The 23,475-nt window shown below is 45.7% G+C and overlaps 1 protein-coding gene across 5 annotated transcripts in view; it reads left to right on the plus strand.

Annotated features, from left to right (window-relative positions):
- Positions 1–23,475, plus strand: part of ANTXR1 (ANTXR cell adhesion molecule 1) — a 217,341-nt gene that overhangs the window by 163,697 nt on the left and 30,169 nt on the right. For 3 of the 5 annotated variants that reach the window (XM_042932532.1, XM_042932533.1, XM_042932536.1), the window contains exon 17: positions 3,777–3,857. In XM_042932532.1, the coding sequence (XP_042788466.1) occupies positions 3,777–3,857 (81 nt within the window). Of the gene's footprint in view, positions 1–3,776; positions 3,858–4,099; positions 4,739–8,481; positions 10,657–23,475 lie in introns of those variants that run through there. The other 2 variants (XM_042932534.1, XM_042932537.1) reach the window with 2 other exon arrangements.

Consider the following 23,475-nt stretch of genomic DNA (forward strand, 5'->3'; position numbering starts at 1 on the left):
TTGCCCGTGTGGATGTCGGCAGTGCCAGGAACCAAGCAGGGTATGCAAAAGGAGGAACGGGTTGGGGAAAGATAGCTAGTTCCGTTTTTAATACCTGTGATAACTTCTGCATGACAACTAAGATTTGGTAGGTGACTGGATTGGGAGCTCAGGAGAGGACTAAGCTGAAGGTAGAATTTGTGAGCCATCAGCAGAGAGATGGAAGTTAACCCCAGAGACTAGGTGAGAGCCTTCCAGGTGGATCACTCAGCCTGAGGGAGAGGCTTGAAGAGGGCTGAAGGGAGGACCAGGTAGAAGCTGAAGAGGCCTATCCGGGGAGGAAGGAAGGAGCAGGCAGAGGCTGATGGCACTGAGGCCAAGGGAAAGTGTAAAGAAAGGACAAGCCCAGTGCATCAGATCGAAGAATCAAGTAAAATGCTGGGGCACCTGGGTGGCTCAGTCGGTTGAGCCTCCGACTTCGGCTCAGGTGATGGTCTCATTGTTTGTGGGTTCGAGCCCCGCACCAGGCTCTGTGCTGCCGCTTGCTCAGAGCCTGGACCCTGCTTCAGATTCTGTGTCTCCTTCTCTCTCTGCCCCTCCCCCGCTCACATTTTGTCTCACTCTGTTTCTCAAAAATAAATAAATGTAAAAAAAAAATTAAAAAAGAAAAATGAGACCCAACGGTGGCCAAGGCACTTGGCAGTTGGGATCCATTGGTGGCCTTAGCAAGTGCAGCTTGGTGAAGCACTGTGGCCAAACGCTGCAAGAGGGCCAGCCCACAGCATGCTGGAGGGGAGTGAGAAGTGTGGCCTGAAGGAAGGGGCAGGGGTTGGCCGAGCACAGAATGGAGGATGGATGGATACACGCTTGTCAAGTTCACATTATTGATTTCTTACACTCTATATTGCATTCTTTTCCATCTTTCTTCAGAGCCTCCCAAGTGATCATTTTCATGACTTTGCCATGATCATAGGTAACATTTAACGAATACTTTCTTTGAGCTAAGTATCTAACTTCAATATCTAACTGGGTAGTTACCTGATAGGGTAGATAGTACCATTGTGTCCATTTTAAAGATGAGAAAAATGAGGCTTAGGGAGATGAAACAGCTCATCCACAGCTGCAGAACTGGGAGGGCCAGACCCCAAATACCAACTCAGGCAGTGTGAATTGTCACTTTTGGCTTAAACGTCACACTATGACCTGTTGCCACAAGAACACCTAACTTACTACCGATTCTCATGGTGTTATGCATCCAGGTGGTCTCTGCTCTTTTGCTCTGCCCATAGCTTCAGATATAAGTTTCTGCAAATATTCTTCCCATCCCCATCTTACTGCTCCTCATTTGTCAAGCAGTTGAGTGATTAGCACACAGAACGCTGTGGGTGGGCTGATTTACAAGGCTGAATACTGGGAGTCCCCCCAAAATAGGGAAAGAAAAAGAGGCATTCATCCAGGAAATCCACCTGGTTTCATCCTGAAATATAAATGCTTACCCCAAGGAACCTTCAAGGAAAACACTTAACTGATGATTGAAATGGCTTAATGCAGAAAACCGTGCTGAACCCAGCAGCAGTCCCCTCCAGCTTTCTAAAGTCATTTCAAAATATTTTTAGAGGCTTTTGTAAATACTTGGCCAAAAGAGATGAAAAACATAACACTTAGCAAGACAAAGTTTAACCCACAGAACTTGAGCAACAGTTGATAGAAGTTCAAGAGCACATTTTATTTGAATCTAACCCACCAGAAGAGAATGCCAGAACATGAAGTCTTCAAGATGACATTCTTAAATTGATGCTTCCTCTACAAAAGCTTTGTATCAAGGAACTTGAAGTCTCTGGACTTCCCCAGCCTCTCAGCACCATCCTTCAGGGTCCTCTTCCAGATCAGTATCTTCAAACATGCCTCACTGAGACCCAGTAGGAAATACAGTTTGGCTCAGTACATAAGTATGTGTGCGTTGAATGTGCGCTAAAACACTCACCAATATACACACACCCATACACATTTAACTGATACAAATTTGTCGCACAATAATAGTTATCTTCGTCGTGTGCAAGTGACTCAAATATTCTCTTTCCTATTCTATTTTGTTTCTTAAGAATTCTGGTCCTAATACACAAAACTGCCTCATGAGGGATTGAAGAGTTGCAACCTACCATTTAGAAACCCTATTCTAAAGGATCTAAGTCCAAGTACTCCAGCCAGAAGATCTGCACAAGGAATATAATAGAAAGTATATGAGCTCTGGAATTACACAGCCATAGGGTCCAATCACACCTCCCAATTTACCAGCTGTGTGCTTTAGGCAAGTTAGTTGTTAGTCTGACCTTCCATTTCCTCTCCATAATCCTTTGGGAGTTTGGGAGAAGACGCATGTGAAAGCACCTAGCCCAGCACTTATTCAGTAGCACTGAATGCATGCATTCATCCAACCAAAATTTACTGAGCACTAGGGCTGGGGGTACAGCAACTAACAACCCAGTGACACCTCCGCTTTCATGGAATTGACATTCCAGGTGGCAGAGACAGACAATAGGCAAATAAACAGAGTACGTCAGGGATCAATAAAGCCTGTATTTGTTTCCTATTGCTGCTGTAACAAACTACCACTAACTTAGTGACTTCAAACAACACAATTTTATTATTTTACAGTTCGGGAGGTCAGAAGCCCAAAATAGGTCTCACTGGGCTCAAATCAAGGCAAGGCCAGGGTTGCATCTCTTTTGGAGGCTTTAGGAGAGAATCTGACTCCTTGTCTTTTCCAGAGACTAGAAGCTGCCCACACTCACTGGTTTATGGCCCCCTCCCTTCCCCAAAGCCAACAACCGTGGGTTGAATCTCACTCACGTGGAATCCCTCTGACTCTGTGTCTGTCGGCACAACTTCTCTGACTCTGATCCCCCTGCCTCCCTCTATCAAGGACCCACATGCTTAGGGTCCACCTGCATAACCCAGGATAATCTTCCCATCTCAAGATCCTATATTTAATCACATCTGCAAAGTCTTTTGCCATGGCAGGTAACATATTAAGGGTTAATACGAAGAGCAAAATTCAATAAATGTCATTGTTGCATTTTAGTATTTGAGACAGGGGAAATGAGCCTCCATTCAGCATGTCTAGGGGACAAGAATGGCCAGAGGCATTAGGCTCCCTTCATCATATGCTGTGAAAACTTCACTGACAGACTCACCCTTCTCACATTCAGCCAATTACCTACAACTCCAAAGGGGTTGTGATTTTGGGTATTCTGAGATTTTTCATAATCTGTCCCTTGAGCCTGGGATTCCTGAGCAAGTCATAGGTGCCGAGTGAGCCCAGGGATCTGCATCCCAGGGGCCTTCAATTGGTCTGGCCCCATCAATAGTTCTGTTTAGTAGTTTTCCTGAATTTGTCATCATTGTTTCATTTGTGAACTCTGGGCATTAAGTGGGAAGAAAAAAACTTCAGTGGAAGTTGAAAAGATTGACTTTGGTGTGAGGATATGCCCAGAAACACAATGACAGCAAAAGCTGAGAGCCTGAATGCACTTCTCTGTGTTAGCAAATTTGGGACAGTACCGAAGTCTCATGCATGTATCCTGCATGCACATCAGGGTCTTGTTACATGTCTCTCCTGCAGCCCCCATTTTGAACTTAGGGCCTGGAGAGTCACTTATCCCGTTACGACCACATTGCCAGGGGTACGTTGTTCCCATGGCTGAAGAAGCATGGAAAGTTCCACATGTCTATGTTGGCCACTGCTCTGGTTTCACTTGTAATCTTGATGCATTTGGTGTTTTGTTTTGTGTTTTCAGGGAAAACTGGATGCCTTGTGGGTCCTACTAAGGAAAGGATATGATCGTGTGTCTGTGATGCGTCCACAGCCAGGAGACACGGTAGGATTCATTAATGGTGTCATACATACTTTGTTTTTCTCTCTCGCTCTGAATTTGGTGAGCTAGAATAACTCCAGATATATCAATCTAGCTGTTATTTCCTGTTGTGACAAATCAGATACTAATTTTCAAAATTCTGGGTTCTTTACAAGACCTTAAGTGTTGACTTGCTTTTCTGGAAAGGATCTTGACAGAAATAAGTTGAGTTAAACTTCCTAGGACTTGAGCTTCTTATGTTATAGGTACAGTGAGTGAAAGAGGCAGGAGTGGCCCTTCCCTAGGCTGTGCCAGGAGAGAGGCCTGCTGCTCCCCAGCATCGGTGGCCGGTGGTGACCAACAAGATGCACAAGATGCCAGAGCCACAAGGTGGGGCAAGGGAATGGAGGCCACAGAAAACATCCACCCTCTTCCAGCAGGTGTCAGACCCAACTGGTCTAAGACCTCAGGAGGTCCTTTTACCCTGGTAAGGATTTGCCCCAAAACTGTCAGGGCCAAGCTTAGAGTGTCTCCAACTACAAGGAGGCAGAAAAGGAGGAGTCAGCAGAGACCGCTAGGAACCATCTAGTCCATCTCCATTTTGTGAATAAGAAAATGAAGGACAGGAGAAGCTGAATAACTTGTTCTGTTCTCAAAGTAACAGTGCTGGAAACAAATCCTGTTCTGCTGAAATCACACTGTTGCTCTGTCTTCTCCCTAAATTTTACAAAACAAACTTGGGACGAAATCCTCCCTCAACTACCAGCAAACCACATCTTCCATCCACTTCTCTGGATGTCAGGCACATAACCCAAAAGCAAAATAAAGGTGTCCGATTTGAAATTCCTTTCAAATCAGGTAGAGAACTTCCTTCTTGGCGGGAAAATTCCAGGCAAGTTACTTAACCTCTCTGAGCTCCATCTTTATAAAGTAAATGATGCTGTGGCTGTTTGGAGAAGATACTTGTAACGAATCTGGCCCAATGTTGAACACCTAGGAATGCTCAATCAATGGTGATTATGATGATTATTTACGTCACGCTTTTCTACTGCCTGTGAAGGGCTGATACAAAAATTCAAAGCATATTGCAACTGACGTGTATCAGGTAAGCCCACAGCTTTACTTACCCTGCCCACTGTTCAACGAGGCACAGCTCGTAAAACACAAGAGCACAGCCTGTTAGGCAGGCCCCTCTTCCTTTGCACTGATGACAACGGGTGGTTTGTGGCTGAGGGTATTTGGTCTAAAGTTTCATAGCTTGTGCAATTAGCTTTCCTGCCCCCAGGTTGTGGCAAAAAGAAACCAGGTCATATAAATGCGGGGCTGACTTGGCCCTCATGGCATACGGAATTTGTATTTTGTCTGTCAAAGTCAACAAGAACACACTGCAATGGCAAATGTTAAAGTACAAACTCTCCAGTTAACAAAAATGAGCCCAGGCCATAAACTTTGTACTCAGGGTGGTATTTGGCCTTATAAGTTATACATCTGGTTTCTGTGGGAAATTAAGGAATTGTTTTAGCATGCATGAGACTCATCTAACAGATCAAGAAAAAAACAATAAGATACCCTAAACTCAGGTTCAGCCATACTATTTTTCCGTGGCAGACTATGCTGGTCAAGCATACAAGAACATTTTTTTCAGAGCACCTGAAAAACATCTCCACTAAAATTTGTAACGTTCCATTCTCCACTGACCAGATTGGCAGAAACAAATTCATAAGCTGAGTCAACCTGAGAAGGAGTAGGGGATGTTATCATGGATAAGATACAGAACCAACACTGTTTGGCATGAAAAGGCTAAATGGATAAATCCAACAATGGAATGCAAACCGATGGAATGTCCTCCAATGAATCACGCCTAAACTGAATCTCTTGCTTACTAATTTTGACCAAACGTTTGTATTAACACTTGAAGATGTTCTCTACACTTTTGAGAAACACAATACCACCTTGAATTTTCATTCTCCAATCACACAAAATAATAGACTTGAAGTACAGAAGGTCTATGAATTAGGATACCTTTAACCATATGCTCAGCATTGTCACAAGTTATGATTGTCCAGCCTACTTTTAAATGGGCTTGCTTTATAGAAATCCTGATAAAATGTTAAGACACGTGGGAGGAACAGATGCAGAGAACTGTGTCTTTGTAGGTCACGATACAACGATGGCCACAGACATCTTGATGTACACGGAGTTGTACAACAAAGGTCATAGATTAGGAAGGAATGGGCATTCAAAGCTGCCTTGTGGCAACTCAGGAAAGAGTTCCAGGTGAGGGAGGACTATGTCATAGCTGTGTCTACATGTGTATTCTTTTTTGTCCTGCATAACTGTAGGAGACTCCCTACAGATCTCCATTACTTGCATGGCAATGACTCTGTAAGAATTCCTCAGCACTGATTTATGGGGCTGACCACATTTTCCATAAACTCAAAATGACTACATCTAGGCATGTGCTCGTGAACAAGAGTCACAGGTTCTGAATTTTTCCTTTAAAACAAAAACAAAAACAAAAATCACCTAATTACATTCTCAGTTACATTCTGAATGGTTTCAAACACATGTTGACCTCACAGAAACCTGGCGATGCTTCCTCCTCTGTTCCTGTGTGCCCCATCCTCCCCACAGTTAACCCACCCCAGCCCTACAGATGCAGACAGGGGCCCACCAACAGAGCCTTTGAGGCTGCCTGCCGAAAGGGCTGAGTGCCTCCAGCCTCTACCACAGAGTTGAGGGCTGGGGGTGCCTAAGCCCAGAGCCACACCCTTCCCTGGGACTGGCGCCCACCTCCTCAGAGCCGTCCAAGCCCCACGTCAGGGAAAACACGAATGGGGCCACAGCAGGAGACATGAGCCTTCAGTCTGCCATCACCCTGTCTTCCTTCTTTCTGGGGTGGGCTCACAGTCCTATTGTTCCTTGGTACCCACCAGGAAATCCCTGAGCCAACATCCAACATCAAGTGCCAGAAGAAACCACTTAAATAGCAGGCCAGCAACACATCTGATCCTACAATGTAAAGAGTTCGCTAAGCATTTGCTGAAACCATCCCTCTGCTTCCAGTATATAGCTATGCCATGCTCTTTCTAAAACACATATGTGAACATGACATTCCAAGGCTTCAGACTTGCAAAGACCAGGAAAAAGCCCCCCGAAATTGCTTGATTTAGAAAGGCTCACCTAATTTTAAACAGAGATGTAAGGGAGCTTCAGAAATCAGGGTTCGTGGAATCTAGTGGTTTTCAACCTGGTTGCACGTTGTGATAACCTGAAGAGCATTCAAACGCTGATACTGGGATCCCACCTCAAAGGTTCTATTTCACTTGTCTGGGATGAGGTCTGGACATTTGGGATTTTAGAAGCTCCCCAGGTGGTTCTAATGGCAACTGGGATGGAGAATCAGTGATCTGGTCCAATTCCCTATTTTTCATCCAAGACTGCATCTTCTCTTTCCTTCTGCACCAATTTGAAGGCAACTGTCCACACTGCTCCAGAGACAGGCATAAGGGAAATGGATGATTACCATCTTCATGGGCTTCCACCAGTCCCTTTCCTTCTAGGAAGATGATTAACACGGATTCAGGCTACTATCTTATTGTTACTGCTTAGGGGGAAAGGATGGGGAAAAGGAAATATAACTCTGCCTCACATGTTTGGGTTTTTTTTCCCGGATGGAATTTAATCAATATATGGACCAGTCTAAACCCTCTCCTGTTGTTTTTACCTCAGTTTGAGCCATCCCACTTCACGTGCTCTGGGAGGGACCCACTGGAGTTGGATGTCTTCTTTGTTTTCAGCTCCTCGGTTTCTCCCAGATCTGACATCAGGAGGCCGGTACATTCCATGACTATCAGCAAGAACAAAAAACTCAGGCACATTCTGAGCTTGTTTTGCAAGGCTGGGCCTCCTTGCAATCAGAAGAGACCCAGGAAAAGTACACACATAAATGCACATAAACAACGTTTGAAACTTATTTGAAGCTCAGCCCCAGAGGTTGTGAAATCCTCTCCTGGAGCTCCAGCCTCAGGCTGCTGTCTGTGCAGCTGCTTCCAGTAAGGGAGCTAGGCCAGTCACATGGGCACCATGTCTCCCTGCTGTCGCTGAGGCCGGAGTGAGCTGGGCAGGTTATCTCGTGCTCAGCCCAGTCCTTCGAAAGCAGATGAGCCTCCCGTAACATAAGCAAGTCAGAGAAAAGTGTCTGCATTCTGTTTCTCTCTGTCTCTTTTCTCCATTTTTCACATTCCCTGTGTTGCCTCTTTCTTCTTCCCTCTTTAACTTGGCTGCCTTCCCTCAAACATTCTTTGATCAAACAGCTATTATGTTCCCACTAGGAACCCATCATAGGGCTGGTACTAGGGATACCAATTAGAACGGGACTGAATTCTGGCTTCCTGGAGTTGAATGTAGGACTTGGAAGAGAAGAAAGGGTCAAGCATTGTCTCAACTGCAGATGCTTATAGAAGCACAAACCCATTCAGAGCAACTTGGGGAAGGATGTCGATCTCTGTTTACAGAGCAGAAACTGGGGCTTAGGGTACGTTATTAACTTTCTGGAGGGCACACTGCTAGTAAGGGGCAGATGAGGGGCTTGAATTCGGGACTGTCAGAGACTAGGGATTCCTAAAGTCCTTTATGCATTCGACAGATCCTTGTTGAGCACTTTCTATGCGACTAGCACTGTGGTTGTGCTGACTGCTCACTTGCAGTGTCCTCGCCCTTGAAGGTCAGGGACAACAGTCAAGTCTCCAAACATCACCCATGTGAAAGGCTGTGTGATGGAGATGAGCATGTGAGGTATGAAGGATACACCCCATGTGGGTGTGAGGGATACACCTAGGAAGGGCATTTCACCAGACTGGAATCAAAACCGACTTCTAGAAGTGACATTTAAGCTGAGAGTGGGAGAGTTAAAAAGGGACAGTTATCCTAGTGAGAAGGAAGCTTAAACAAGGACCCTAAGGGGTCCTTCTGGGAGACACCAAGAGCGGGGTATGTTGGAAGACAGAGTGTGAGGCAGTGACAGCAGGCCACGTGGGGTGCTGGTCGTGGGGGCCCACTCTGAGGACAGTGGAGAATTACACAAGTGTTTTAAGCAGTGAAGTGATCAGATTTGTGTTTTAGAAAAGTCCCACTGGCTGCAGTGTGGAGATGGTGGCAGTGAGGGATGGTGAACAGAAACAGTGGCGAACAATGAGGAGAGTCTGGATTCCATCCAGAATGACTGGATTTGGTAACCGGCTGGCTGTGGAGGATGAGAGAGGAGGAAGTGTCAAGAAGGACCCCCAGAGTGTGTCTGAGCCAACAGTGATGCCACCAGGATGAGGGCGGGAAGACAAGAGCTTTGGGGCTGAAGACGAAGAATTAGCCTTATAACTTAGCAGGTTTGAGGCACTGTGGGAGCATCTCCAGGCAGAGATGGCCAGGCATGGGGCCAGGAGGCACTCATTCTCATGGCCGGCACCTGCTGAGACCCGGGAAGGAGCACCTCCTTCGGGTCTGTGCCCTAGACGCCCCACCGGCCTCACGCTAGTCCCCGCCTGTGTTGGAGGCAGTTCTGCTCAGTAAGAGTTCGGAGCTGGAGGCAAAAATTTGGGAGTCGTCAGCATGGCAGTTGTGACCAGTGTGAGTAGATGGGGAACTAGGGAGTGTGCGTAGACAGAGAAGAGAAATCGGTTAACCAGTGAACCCCAGGGCCATGTCCTTTAAGTCAGGGTGGGGAAAGAAAAAGGGAACAAGAAGAAAACTAAGAGACCAGCCAGAGAATGAAAAGGTGCAACAGGAGGGTCTGGGATCATGGAAACGGAGAGAAGATACATCACTGAGGAGGTCAGTGTCAAGTGCTATAAAATTTACACACAAGCTGGCACCGGTTCTTTAATTACACAAGGTTATGGTGACCTTGGTGACCTTGGTGACCTAGGTGACTTAGGTTCGGTGGAATGAAAGGGGCAGGAAGGAAGCTTTGTGGAAAATGGGAGGGGAGAGCCAAAGCAGTAGCTGGGATAGCGCTGGAGTTGAAATGTGTCTTCGTTTTATTAAGATGGGGCACTAGAGCTTGATTAAGTGCTCGTGACAGGCCCAGAGAGGGAGAGGTTGAGGAGAAGAGCTCGCTGATGGGCTGGAGCCCTTAAAAGCAGGGCTTAGAGGACCTGGAGCCCAGGAAGTGCCACTCTTCCATGTGAATTAGGTAGCAGAGCCCAGGTGGGCTCTCAGGTGTGGGTGAGAGGGCAGGAAGCCGCAGCACCCATTTGATGACTTCTGTCTCTCCCACGATGATGCTAGAGGAGAGGGGTGAGTGAGGGCAGAGTTCCTGAGAAGGTCGGATGAGGAGAACCAGCCATACCTTTGGAATCCCGTCGCTCTTGTGGGTCAGCGCCTTCTTTAGTTCCAGGGTGGACGTCTCCACCGCATGCAAGAAACATGAGTAATTCCGGATGCAGTGTTACAAGCAATTCACTTCAAAACTCCACCCCCAAGCGAACCCCCTTTCTGGTCCCTTGAATATATTGCTGTAGGTTTTATTTCTCACACGCAGAATGGAAATAATGACCTAGTTTACCCACAACACTTAAAGAGCAGTGCTAACTGCTTTGGGGCTTTTTGTTTCGTTTTGGCACCGGAGGTCTCCCCCTGTCTAAGAAGTTAAAACCGTAATACCTGACAACTACTAACAAACTAGTTTCATACCGGTTTATAATCAGCTACGGTATAAATTACTAAAGAATGGGATCCTTGTCGTATATAAATACTGTGACGTAGCACTGTGTCCCACAGAAGAGGCATCAATAACTATTCTTGATCAGGATTAGCTTAAAGCAGCGATTCTGGAATCACTCCATTGCTTTGCCATGTACCAGCTGGGTGACCTTTTCAGCTCACTTTCCTTTTTAAGATCACTTCCATTTTTCCGAGGAGTTGTTTGCAGGGCACACGGGTGCCTAGTAATGCAGGCTGTGCCCATGTCGGAGGGCCAGCCTGTGCACGGCTACACATACAAGCTCCCCGGTACGGGCACACGTTCCGCCTCAGACAGGAAGGCCTTTTCCTGATTCATTCAAAGGTACTGTGTGGGTTAGCGGTGGCCCCCACCATCTGAACACAGAAAGCAATTAATTTCCTCCCAAGCATTGCTTTAGATAAACATCGGAAGATATTGCTCAGTCCAGTGGGTTCTCCCAATATGATCATCCCCGGCAACATTTTTTTCACTATTTCTTGTGCTCACCAAAAAAGTGTTTGCTTAGTTAATAGAGTTTTTGCCCTATCTTATCTTTTTTCTTTCTTCAGTTGTGATCATACTGCAGATGAGTTAGTATTACATTCTTTCATTTTATCCTATAGGCATAAGGGGGAAATAATTTTTTAAATCACTTTGTTTCCTAAGCAATTAAAATAATTTAAAACTTTTATGTGTGCTGATAAGACGTCCCTTCCTGAATATTGGCAATTTTAAAGCAGATGCATGTCTGGGTCAAGAAATAAACATTCCCGTTTGAGTTGCTTGTTGGTGAAACCACAGATCCAATTGGCTTATGTGCGGGCACATCAAATTTCTAACACACGCCCAAACAAGCTGGTGAAAATTGATAATGTGGGCATCCAGAATAAAAAGGTTGGTTGACATACTCTAAGAAGTTCACCTAGATCCTGCAGTTCTTTTTTTTTTTTTAAGATTTTATTTTTAAGGGGCACCTGGGTGGCTCAGTTGGGTAAGGCTCAGGTCATGATCTCACGGTTTATGAGTTTGAGCCCCAATTGGGCTCTGTGCTGATGGTGCAGAGCCTGCTTAGAATTCTCTCTCTCTGCCTCTCCCCCACTCATGCTTGCTCACTCTCTCTCACTCTCTTTCCCTCTCTTAAAATAAATAAATAAAAACTTAAAAAAAAAATGAACAGGGCAAATCCAAAAGCTGGAAATATTTACTCAGTTGGCTAAGTATGATCATTATCAGCAAATGGCTGCTGAGGTGCCAGGAAGGGCTCTGTGGAAAACGCAGACAAGCATGAGATGTGGTCGTGACACCAAAGATTGGTTCAGGATATAGAACAGATGGCGGTCAAGGTCACTCCCTGGGCAGACCAAGAGAGAGCTGAAGGAAAGGAGAGCAACAGAGAAAGGGCAATCACTGGCAGCCTAAGGGGACAGGAGGCCTCCCTGGGGACTGGAAGGACTTGCCCTGGTGTTGGAGGCAAGTTGGGACTTAGTCAAGCAGACAGGATATAGAAGGGCTGAGGTCACAGGTCTCCAGAACCAGGATGCAGCCCATAAGTGCACATGGCCGACAGTGAGGACACATCTCAGGCTGGAGTGGAGGGAGTACATGGTCCCCCTAAGGCTGCAGGGTGCACATGAATGAGATTTCACCACCTTGAAGGTCAGACTAAAAAGTGTGGACCTAATTCTATTACCATTGCGAGCTAATCATCTGGGATAAATATTACGGTGCCAAAGTATATTGTATTTTAAGACATTTTATCTAATACAAGTTTAACTAGGTATTAATAGTGTTTGTAACTTATATATAAAATTTGGCCACAGATGTCTTGTCTTATAGAACAGCCAGATGAAAATTGTTCTACAACTCAGGAACAGTGGGTCTAATAACAGGAACTGTTGAGACAGTTAATAGGCTATTGTGATGAGCCAAGCATGGATCATGAGGCTTGAATTTAAATGGTGACACAGGGAATGAAAAGACAGATGGCAATGTCTGAAACCGGCTGCAACATTGCATGGAGAAAGAGATAAAAAAATTTTAGTATCGGGGGTCACCTGGGTGGCTCAGTCAGTTGAGCATCTGACTTCGGCTCAGATCATGATCTCACAGTCTGTGAGTTTGAGCCCCGCGTCGGGCTCTGTGCTGACAGCTCAGAGCCTGGAGCCTGCTTTGGATTCTGTGTCTCCCTCTCTCTCTGCCCTTCCCCTGCTCACATGCTCTCTCTCTCACTCTCTCTCTCTCTCTCTCTCCCTCTCTCCCTCAAGAATAAATAAACGTTAAAAAAATTTTTTTTAACTTTTGTAAGAGTAGATCATTTAAGAAAAAGAAAAGAAAAGCAAATTATAGGAAATGTTCCTAGAGGGTGTGATTTATTTTGGCAGAGCACCTTCCCTGAATATTTGAATTCTCAGTAGTATTTATCCAGTTCTCACCCTTGGAAATCTTTCCTTCACTGTCTCATTGGAGAGGGACATGAGTACTTGGAATTCTTGGCTCACTTTCCTGAATTTAAAAGAGAAAAAGTTCAAGACACCCTATGTCCACAGCAAAAACCAAACTGCACCCAAAAGCTGCAGTTAGCTTTTTTCAGAAAAGTCAAACCCAAAGTTGATGCTGCAAAATACACCATCAAATATACATCTTGAGGGTTTTTTTTTTTTTTGCACCAACTTCCTTCCCTACAGTAGGAGGTCTTTCCAAATAAATAGATGGGGAGGCAGCTGATGTGGTTGAAGACTCTCCCGCCTCCCTCTGCTCCCTCTACCTCTCTCTTCCAGTCCCCCACAACTTAACCTCCCTTTTTCCACATGCGCGCGCACACACACAGACACACACACACCCATCATCATCATCATCATCATCATCATCATCATCATCATCATCATATTATAGCTCCTCTTAGGACTTTCATGTTTGAATTGCCTCATCTCCCAAACAGCCGCAGCAACAGAAGCTCATGTCTTGGTTTCAAGTTGCAAATAGCAAACAGAGGAGAAGTAAATACTAGAAGCTGAACAAGACAGGGCTGGGTGATAAAGACATCCCTGTTCAAATTATCTGACCTCACTGTTTCCTTCCAAACAGAATCAGGATTGAGCAGGGCTTGGTTCTAGAGTCAGAATTGCGCCCAAGTACGTAACATTTCAGGAAGTTTGCTACTTTCCTCAAACACGATGTTTATGTCTAGCCACTCGGCTGCCACGAGCCTGTCCCTCCAGCTGAGGGCATTGGGAAAGATCATCTCTAGGGACAGCCTGCAACTCTGCAATAGGCTTCGGTTGAGAATCATCCTAACCCCAGCTGATGAGGAGTTCTGTTCTGGCTAGAAGTGTGGGTTGAATCATAGATGACAAAAGCTGACCCAAGAGATAGCCTTCCAGAATTCACAGTGTGGAGAGGAGCCAGCCTCCTGTGGAACATCCAGCACTCCCAAGTACATTTCTTAGTTTCTCCCTACCACCACCTTACCTTATCTCCTTTTTACATATTGGGAAGATGAGGCTTGGATAATAAGGTCCTTGCTCTGTTCAGGGTCACAAAGGGAATTAGTGGAAGTGGCAAGACTAGACCCCACCAGCCCTATGCTGCCTGGCTGTCCTGTGTCCTCACCCCAGGCCAGGAGAGGAGGGTAGGGATCGTGAGTGGTCTTGATCTCTCGAAGAGAAGGTAGGACAAGATCCAATTTTGGAAGGCAGGGTGAATCCATGCCAGCTAACCAACCACCTCCTTTTCTGTCCTTCTCCCTCTCCCACCTCCCAACACCTTTCCATCTGCATCCTGCCTAAGATGACATAATCACTGGTGTTCCTTCCACACTGGTCTGCTTTCCTGCACAGTGTGCTGTGCTCACAAATTACCTCATGTTCTTTGCACTTCCTGATTCCACCTCTCCCTGTCTCCCCTTAACCACCAACACCATGACTAGGACAGAGTGCACCCACTCGTTCAACAATTAGATCTTGAACTCCTACTACATAGCAAGCACCAAGCTCCACAGCAGGGATTTCGCATGAATGAGGTGGAGTCCCGACTACTACAGAGTAGTCAGGAAAGGACTAAGTTATACTCAATGTGATAAGTGGTGTGGAAGGGGAGAGTTGGGGATTCCATGGGAGCATAGAGCAAGGAGAGGTAACCCAGACTAGGGGATCAGGGAAGACTTACAAAAGCAGAGATCATTTGACTGTGACCTGAAGAATGAGCTTTCCCAGTGAAGAAAGGAAAAGGACTTTCTGGTTGGGAGGAATAGCCTGTGTGAAGCCCCAGGTAGGAAAGGAACAGAAAGAGGAGGCCCAGGCTGACCTTGGAGAGAGGAAGGGGAAAGCAGTTCCACCCACCTCCTGGCTCTGGCTTCTCCACCCTTTTGTCTCCTCACATGTTTCGGGTGCTCAGCACTCAGCTGCAGCCCCACTTCCTCAAAGATTCCCCCCTCATCCCCATCTGGCCCCTCCTTTCTCGGCATTCACAGCTACTGCTACAAAGTTCAGCGCCATTTTAGTTTAAAGTCAATACTGACTTTCTTTCCTGGACACGCTGCGATTAGAGGAAAGAGACCAGGGCTTGTTTTCCCCACTTTCTCTCATGGCAGTGAGGATGTCTCACTTTGCCTTCTTGTCCCAGGGATTGTGACTCTCTGCAACCCCCAGGTGGTCACAGCTGATTGTCAACTTTTTTGATGTTCCCTTTGTAGGCAACCGCATTTGTATTTTCATAGTAGGCAAAGATGTTTCAATAAGCCAAATCCTCTGCCTTTTAAAGAAAAAGAAGGTTCACACTGTCTTCTAGGGTTAAGCTTTCTAGGGGGCATCTTCCAGTAAAACGAAGCTTAATAAGGGTTATTAAAACATTAAACTTTCATTACAATTGCTAGTCATATTTTTTGTCACTGCCATTTGTTAATAACGTTGACTTCTTAAGAAGTTTAGCAGAAAAACAACTCTCTGACTTTACTAGTCTCACTTTACAGATTCATTCTTATGATATTTGCTTAATGTTTCAGTGTTTTTCCATTTTTTCTTTTTGGCTAATACCACTGAAAGCAGTCATGTTCAGAGTCCACGATGCTAGCAGAGTTAGGTCCAGGGATGCTTACTCCTCTAGCGTTCGGCACCTCTGTGCCTTCTTGTGTTTCCTCCCAACATCTGGACTGGGATGCCTCATTGAAGAGCGTGGCCTTAGAGGCTGACACCTAGGCACTGGCATATCCACTTTTCAAGGACTCTGACTTGAATACAAGCCCTAAATGGGAGTGAATCTTGAGTAAGCTTTTCCATATTCTCTGCTGCTCACTAAAGGTGATTTGTAATGGCAAACTCTTAAATGTCACAGAGTCTGGAAAATTGGACATCATAACAGACATCCATTCGCCTTAGTGGTACAACTAACAAAAGTGAGACCACTGGAAATTCCACTGTGGGATCATCCCTGTTGCTACACAAGGTAGTGTACCCCTTCTCTTTCTAGCAAGGAAAGCAGTTCTGATTAAGAAAGGTGGAGTTTCTTAAACATGGAAGTAGACAGAAATAGACAGGAGACTGAGTGTCTTGCCCTTTGGTAGTGGAGGCAAGCTTACCAGAATCTATGAAGCCATTGCCTCAATGCCCCCACCACGCCTATAGACCGAGGGGTGCTATGTGGTTCTCCAGAGATGGCCAAGGCACCTGCAGAACTGAGGCCACCTTCCGTGCTTGTAAACAGTAAGCATCCCTCTGAATGAGGACTAAGTCCATGAGAACTCCCCAGAGGCCATGGTCCCCACTGCAGCCCATCAGCAGCACTACACTAGATCCTCTGTTGGTGGCCTAGTGTTGCAGGTGTGTTTGCTAATGGATCAAAGCAGAATCTCTTGGCAAAACTGGGCCTTCCGGGTAATTAGCATCAAGCAAACAACCCACATGTCTGCCATCCACACCAGGCCACTCATAAGCAACGTGAATAGAGGCTTCCGAAAAGGTTAACGTGCCCACGTGAAAATTCCAGGCTCATCCAGCAGGGCAGCTGTGCTTTCAGCTTGCTGTAGACTCTAACGCTGGAATGAGTCTTCGGTCCCTCAGAGGATCATCCATGGCCAGGCTGTGATGCCTGTCCTTTATAAAACTCACCCAATCCATATCTAAACGGTCCAAGACAATTAATAAGAGACTTTTGTGTCAAAGGTGAACAATAATCTCTGGATAATTTTATTCTATAATAATTTTCCTGCTCTCTCCAGCCCATTCTGTTGATGACATGTTTAGTTCTAATCCATTTCCAAGTTGACTCTTTTTTAATAGCAACAATTTGATTAGTGAAATTCTCTAACTTTGTAAACCATGGAACAAACTGTCCCTCCCTGAAGAAACACGGCTTCTCATAAATCTTCCCCAGAAACACCAGAGTTAGAGGAGAGAAACACAATTTGATTTTAAATGAGTAGTCTTCCCAACTGTCACTTCCAGAAGATAGATAGATACATAGATGATAGACAGACAGATGCAATTTCAAATATAGTTTCACATGCCTTTAAAAGTCCCTGGAGATCAGAAGAGTACAAAATATCTTTTCAGTAATTTTTATATCGATTACATGTTGAAATGATAGCCTTCTAGACATATTGAGTTAAATAAGCTATATTATTAAAATTAACTTCACCTGTTTCTTTTCACTCTTCACAAATGTGGCTATGAGAGCCCTGAAAATTACCCATGTGGTTCACACTGTTTCTTCTGGACTAGAGGACTGACCTGGAAAATACTTATAAAGAGTGGGGGTGACATGACTTCATACAGGCCTTAAGTCCTCCAACCACTGGTATTTTGTGGACACAATGAAATTTTCAGAAATTATGGGCATCTGCCTGCCTTTCCTGGTTTTCTACTAGGTCAGCTGTGACTTTGCCTTTCTGGGCCAGTTCCTGTCCCAAACTTCATTTTCTTAGCCAGAAGTCTTGTATGCTCCAAACCGGCATGTTAGGGTTTTGTTTGATGCAAACAAGCATTTAAGGAGGTCTCTCTACTGCCTCTTTTCTCCACTATCATCACAGGGAAGAAAGGGCTTGCAACATTTAAAACTCTCTTCTAAGTATGTGTATGTCTATGGGACTATCTTTTCTATCTTTGAAAAATTCCTAGAAAGCAAATATTATCCCCATTTTACCAAAAATGAAACTGACTCGACTTGAGCAATAATGTTAACTAGGACTTGCCAAGAGCCTTATAATTTGCAATTATTCTTTAATGTATTTTCTCTGATAACCTTTTGATGTAGGTGTTCTCATTCCCATTTTACAGATGAGGAAATTCTCCTTACAGAGGATTCAAGAGCGTAGGCTTTACAACTAGCATTTATTCATTCCACATGGGATTTATTTGTCATTCTAAGCCCTGGTGAACCAGGGGAGCTATGGTCCTTTCATGACATCTATACTCTGAGATTCCCAGCACCCCAGTCTTCTATTAAGAACTAAATTACAGTTGTCTCCCCACCCTAACCCCAGGGGATATGTCCCAAGACCCCCAATAGATGCCTAAAACCATGAAACGTACTCTCTATTGCTTTTTCCCAAACATACATACCTATGATAAAGTTTCATTTCTAAATTAAGCACAGTGAAAGATAAATAACAATAATAAAATAAAACAATTATAATACTATATTGTAATAAAGTTATGTGACTGGTCTCTTTCTCTCTCTCAAAATACCCTATCACACTGTACTTACCCTTCTTGTGATGACATAAGAGGATAAAATGCCTACGTGATGAGCTGAAGGGAAGTGAATGACACAGGCACTGTGACAAAGTGTTAAGCTACTACCAACCTTCTGACAATACATCAAAAGGTCTGTTCTTGGAGCAGTGATTGGTGGAGGGGGTGCAGGGGGGAGGGGACCAAAACTGTGGAAAGCGAAATCACAGAAAAGGGGGCACTACTCGAGGATGACAGGAGAGAAGGAGAATGGGTATCTTGCCTGCATGGTCAGAAAAGCCATGTCTTTGGAGAGTTTGACGTTGAAGGTGAGATCGGAATGACCAGAAGGAACTGGCCACGTCAAGATCACAGGACAAACAACTAGTGCAAAACCTGCAAGGTTAGAGAGAGCGTGGCACGTTGGACAAAGTCAGAGGCTAGTACTAGTCAAGTGTAGTGGGAGACAAATGGGCAGGAAGGCCAAAGAGGAAGGCAGGGGCCATGGCAGGCAGGGCTTGTAAACCCAGGAAAGACATTTGGATTTTACTCTGGTTGTATCATGAAGGTGTGGAGGATTGGCACAGGAGGGTCATGATCTAATTCATATTCTACAAAGACTGCCCTTGATGCTGTGGGAAGAATCAGTTGTAGGGAGACCAGAATGGAAGCCAGGAGAGGAGGTCTTACAACTGTCCTGGGTGAGAGGCAGTGATGGTGCCCTAGCAGAGATGGAGTGGAAGCGACCAGGAGTGGATGGATTCTGGAAGTTTTGTGGAGATACAGCTGATAAGACTGGTTGATGGATACTTTATCTTTCTTTTGACCTGATGGTCCATCCGGTGCTCCTGCACTGCCCAACCTCCTGCGGCTCTCTTCCTGACAGGCTCTGCTCTGGGAAATCTAATCCCCGTTCCCCCAGTAGTGGCCTCGCAATAATGCCTGAAAGCAGAATGAAACTCCAGCAGATCGTGTTGTCTATCACCCCGTTTTTGTTTTTTTTTTTTTTGCTGTGTTAATTCATTGTCCTGCCTAGCTGTTAGCCTCTTCGTGGTTCATACTGACCTTCAGAAACATATCCATGATGAACGAGGACTTGCTATATTCCAGAATCACTTCAATGGAAATAAAGCGAAGTGATTCCATTCTTTCTGTCTCATTTGGGGCTAGCAGGAGAGTGGATCCCTCGCACATTCACTTGCCCTCAGCAGTAAAGGTACTAGACCCCTGGGGGCACAGCACAGGGTAGGCACTGCTGAACTGGGAACAGAGAGGAAGGGGAAGGGAAATTGTATTTAAGAACCAGGTGGTGTATCATAAAGTGATTATTCGTGGGCTGCTGATAGTAAGATGAAGAAGAGCGAGACTGTGGGTGGAAAGGGCAAGCCAGAGGCCAGGATCAGTCCGCAAAGACTGCAGAGAAGAGAGATGACTTCAGCTTTTCCTTAAAGGATGCTCAGGCTTTGACTAAACAAGGAAAAGCAGGAAGGATATGAGATCCAAAAGAGTTGTCAGTCAGCAAGTTTACATGTGCATGCGTATGTATACGCAACTCCTCGGGCCAGTGAAAACATTTTCTTGGCTTGTGCATTGAGTTTTCATTAATACCCCAGGGCAATAGATGCTCTCAGTGGTAAAGAAGGAAAACTCGCCCTTCTTCACCTACACAACGCAGTCTCTTCCCAGGAAAACAGAGGGCGATCGACCACTGTGGTAGCAGGTGTCTGACTCATCTGAATACACTCCACACCCACCTCTCAGATGAGAGGGAGTTTTTATTCCTTCACAGCAATGAACTTCGCTCCCTCTGAAACCTTCACTGGCTCCCACCGCCTGCCCACACAAGGTGTGTTTTTGCTGAGTGCTTATTCCACAACTCGTCATAGGATCAAATCAATTTGGAAAATGCCACACTTAACAATGTTAAACAGGGTTTTTCCTTTCCTCTGTCGGACATTTAATAAGCCAGTGTACGGTATTATCATGCAGGATTTCCCAAGCTTATGAATGACCGATCTGTTTTTATAGTACATCACTTGGGACTAATGCCCTTCAGAAGGCACTCTGGGAAATACTGGGCTAATCGGCATTTCGTCCATCACCCTCCACGGTCAGTCAGACCCTGCCTGCTTCTCCACAAGTCCCGACAAAGAAAACTGCCCTCTGAGGCACTGTTTCAGCTGACATACCTTTCGTATCCCCACCTCAAGAGCTTCACCAATGCCGTGCGCTGGCCCAAATTATCCTGGCCCTTCCTCCCCTCTCCTTGTAACTCAACTCAAGTCCTATCTTCTCTAGAAAGCTTCACTGGCCCCTTCCAGGACTTGGAGATGCCTCCTGCCTGTGAACCCCATCAATTGCTTCATGTCCCGTAGATTTAGCATTGCATAGCTGGTTTCTACCCCTTTCTGTCTCTAGTACCTTGCACATGGTAGGTATTAAAGAAGAGTAGAAGCAGGAAGGAGCTAAAGGAAGTGGAGAAGCACAGGGAAAGAGGTCAGGGAGGAGGAGGAGGACAAGAAAGAGGTAGAGGAAGAGCAGAGAAGAGCACAGGTGACAAAGTGAAAGAGAATTCCATAGGATCTTGGACATGGCACTTCCAGTGAGTGCAGGTGGAAGGGACCACTTCTGGAAAAGAAGATCCATAAAGTTCTCTTCTGTGACCCAGGGACATGGATCTGGCCCCAGGCCCCACTTGTAGGGCATCAGCTCTAACCAGAGGTGCTGTATCTGAGAATGGCACCCACTATGGTCCCTTAACCTGTGTTTAATAATAATAATAATAATAATAGTAGTAGTAATAATAATAATAATAATAACACTGTATATAAATGCACTATTAAGAAAAGTCTATGTATCTCTTTTTGTTTTTGAAAACAACATAAGACAGTATACAATACACGTTCAGTACTTGTCAACCAAATAAATAACCTTCAAAGTAAAAATTACATAATCCTGAAGCTATTGTTTCTGCTAAAGCCAGTGCCTGCCTTTTACACAGGAGAGCCTAAAACTCACAGAGCAGCTTGAACTGGGGCTTAATCCTTGAATTTGTAGACCAGCACACTCACTACCTAGACTGTTTGAAACTCTGCTTCCCATGGCTGAAGAGTCTGTGATCTCTCTCCTGGTCAAATGGCCACCTGCCAGAGACAGAGACACAAGAAACATACCCATGTCTGCTTCACGCTTCTAATTCACACAAAAGTGGCCACTAGTTTAACAAACCTGCTTTCCTAAACCAGACATTCTCTTCTTTACCCCTGTACATTTAGAAAATGCCAAACACAATGGCGTATGTTGTAAATAAGATTAAAAGCGCATCTTCCAAAAGAGCCCATCCTTTGTAAGTTGTCCGTCCACTTCCATTGACTTAGTTACCTTCTGCAAAGGCCAGGGGCCTTGCCAGGGTTCCACCCTGGAAAAGCTCATCCTATGGAAGCATAGCTTGGCGGGTTTACTAGACCCCGTCTCCAACACTCTGTTAAATGCCCAGATGTATTTCTTTTATGCTTGTGCAAAAATTCCATTTCAGAGTGTCAAGGCAACACCTAAATCAGTCTCCCAAATGTGGTTTGTGGAAAGAGCCTGAATGCCAAAAGGCCTGGGTTCCAGTCAACATTTCCTCTGACTTTTACAAGTTGTGAGCAGATGACCATGGCCCAAGTGCCAGCAGCCATGGGACGTGGGTGGGGGCACTGAACCCCAAACATAGTGGGCCAGTGCGGGGCGTGGGAGAGCGGTCGGCCCAGCTCCTCTGGTCCCTCCACCGGTCCCCAGAGGACTCGCAGTCAGGCAGGGCTCCACTAGGGCAGGATTGAGGCCAGAGCGAGAGCAGTCTCCACACTAAGTCACAGCCAGCCATGGAGGAGAAAAAGAGTTGAATGTGTGTGAGGAACTGAGTGTCTGTGAGAGCCTAGTCCCAGAGAGCATTTCTGTGCTGTGAGGAGGAAGAAGGAAAAAGGACACTGGAGTCTTCAGGTTCAAGGAAAGCAAGCCATCCCCACCCTGTGGGTTAGATTAGTTCCTTGTTACCAGTACCACATAACTGTGGTTCTCTCCTTCTGAGCCCTGCTACCCTGGTATATGGAACAAGAAGACTTGTAACATGATCAAAATAAAACTTTCCTTTGTATTTGCTTGTATGCTTTGTTCGCTGAGAGATTTTTCTCCAGCCATCATATACAAACTTGGCAGGCACCATAACTGTTCAGCCCACTTAGGTTTCAGGCAGGTCCACAATCAAAACCACACTCTAAATTCAGTAGTTAGAAAGTCCAATCTGAGATCAATCAAGACCTCAAACCTGACTTAGCATTAAATCTTCCCTCCTCCCCCAGCTGGGCTGGACTCCCATTGTAAAGGAGGCCGATGGGTGTCTCTCTGTTTCTCCACTTTGCTTTTCTCCTCCCAGCCCCCGTCCCAGCTTCTTGGCCACTTTCTTACATCTCCTTGGTTGGGACAGGTGAGCAGAGGTAGGGAGGAAGTAAGCTCCTCCTTGAACTGGGACCATCAAGCTGGCTTTGTGCTCTGTGGGCCCAGCACAGGTTTAATGTTGACTTGTTTCTCCTGTGGGGTGTTCTTTGGAGCTTCCTTCTGGATCCTCTCTCCTGCAGTGGACAGATGTCTCTTTTTGACATGGACAGATGTCTCTTTATACCCAATGTTTGCTTGTGGCTGCTTCCTCAATCTCTGGATCTGGTGGTCACCTCTATCTTCTTGCTGCTAAAGTCCTTCTATCCTAGTCAGTGGCTTTGGACAGGATCCAAGAAGACCCCACATTGACCTCCTTCCACACGGCCACCTCTGCTCCACAGGAGACATACACACAACACGTGGCCAGGCTAACCCTGTCACAGCTGTCTCTATCCAGTTCCCACAGGCTGCTCCCGCTTTCTCAGACATGAGACCTCTGTGTTCACTCTGGGATCAGTCTCATTCACCTCCCTGGGCTTGAGGGGAAGCCCATGGAAGCCTGCCCTCCCTAAGCCCCTCTACCTGGTGGCAGAGCCACTGGGGACTCACAGCACAGGGGCAGCTCTCTCCAAGAAGTACCTCTGCCAATCCTCCCCACCCTGACCCCTTTTAATATCTTTCACCTGGCTGAGGGGTCCAAGCTTCATGGGGCCAGTTTACAGACGTTGCCTTGGAATCTGCTTTGGGTGATTAGGCTCCTCATCAGAATTGTTTGCACCTTGGAGCCTAGTCAAAACTTCCATTTTAACATTCATTAGACACTTATGTCAGATTTTTAATT

Source organism: Panthera leo, chromosome A3 (genome assembly GCF_018350215.1).
Source record: "Panthera leo isolate Ple1 chromosome A3, P.leo_Ple1_pat1.1, whole genome shotgun sequence".
Lineage (NCBI taxonomy): Eukaryota > Metazoa > Chordata > Mammalia > Carnivora > Felidae > Panthera > Panthera leo.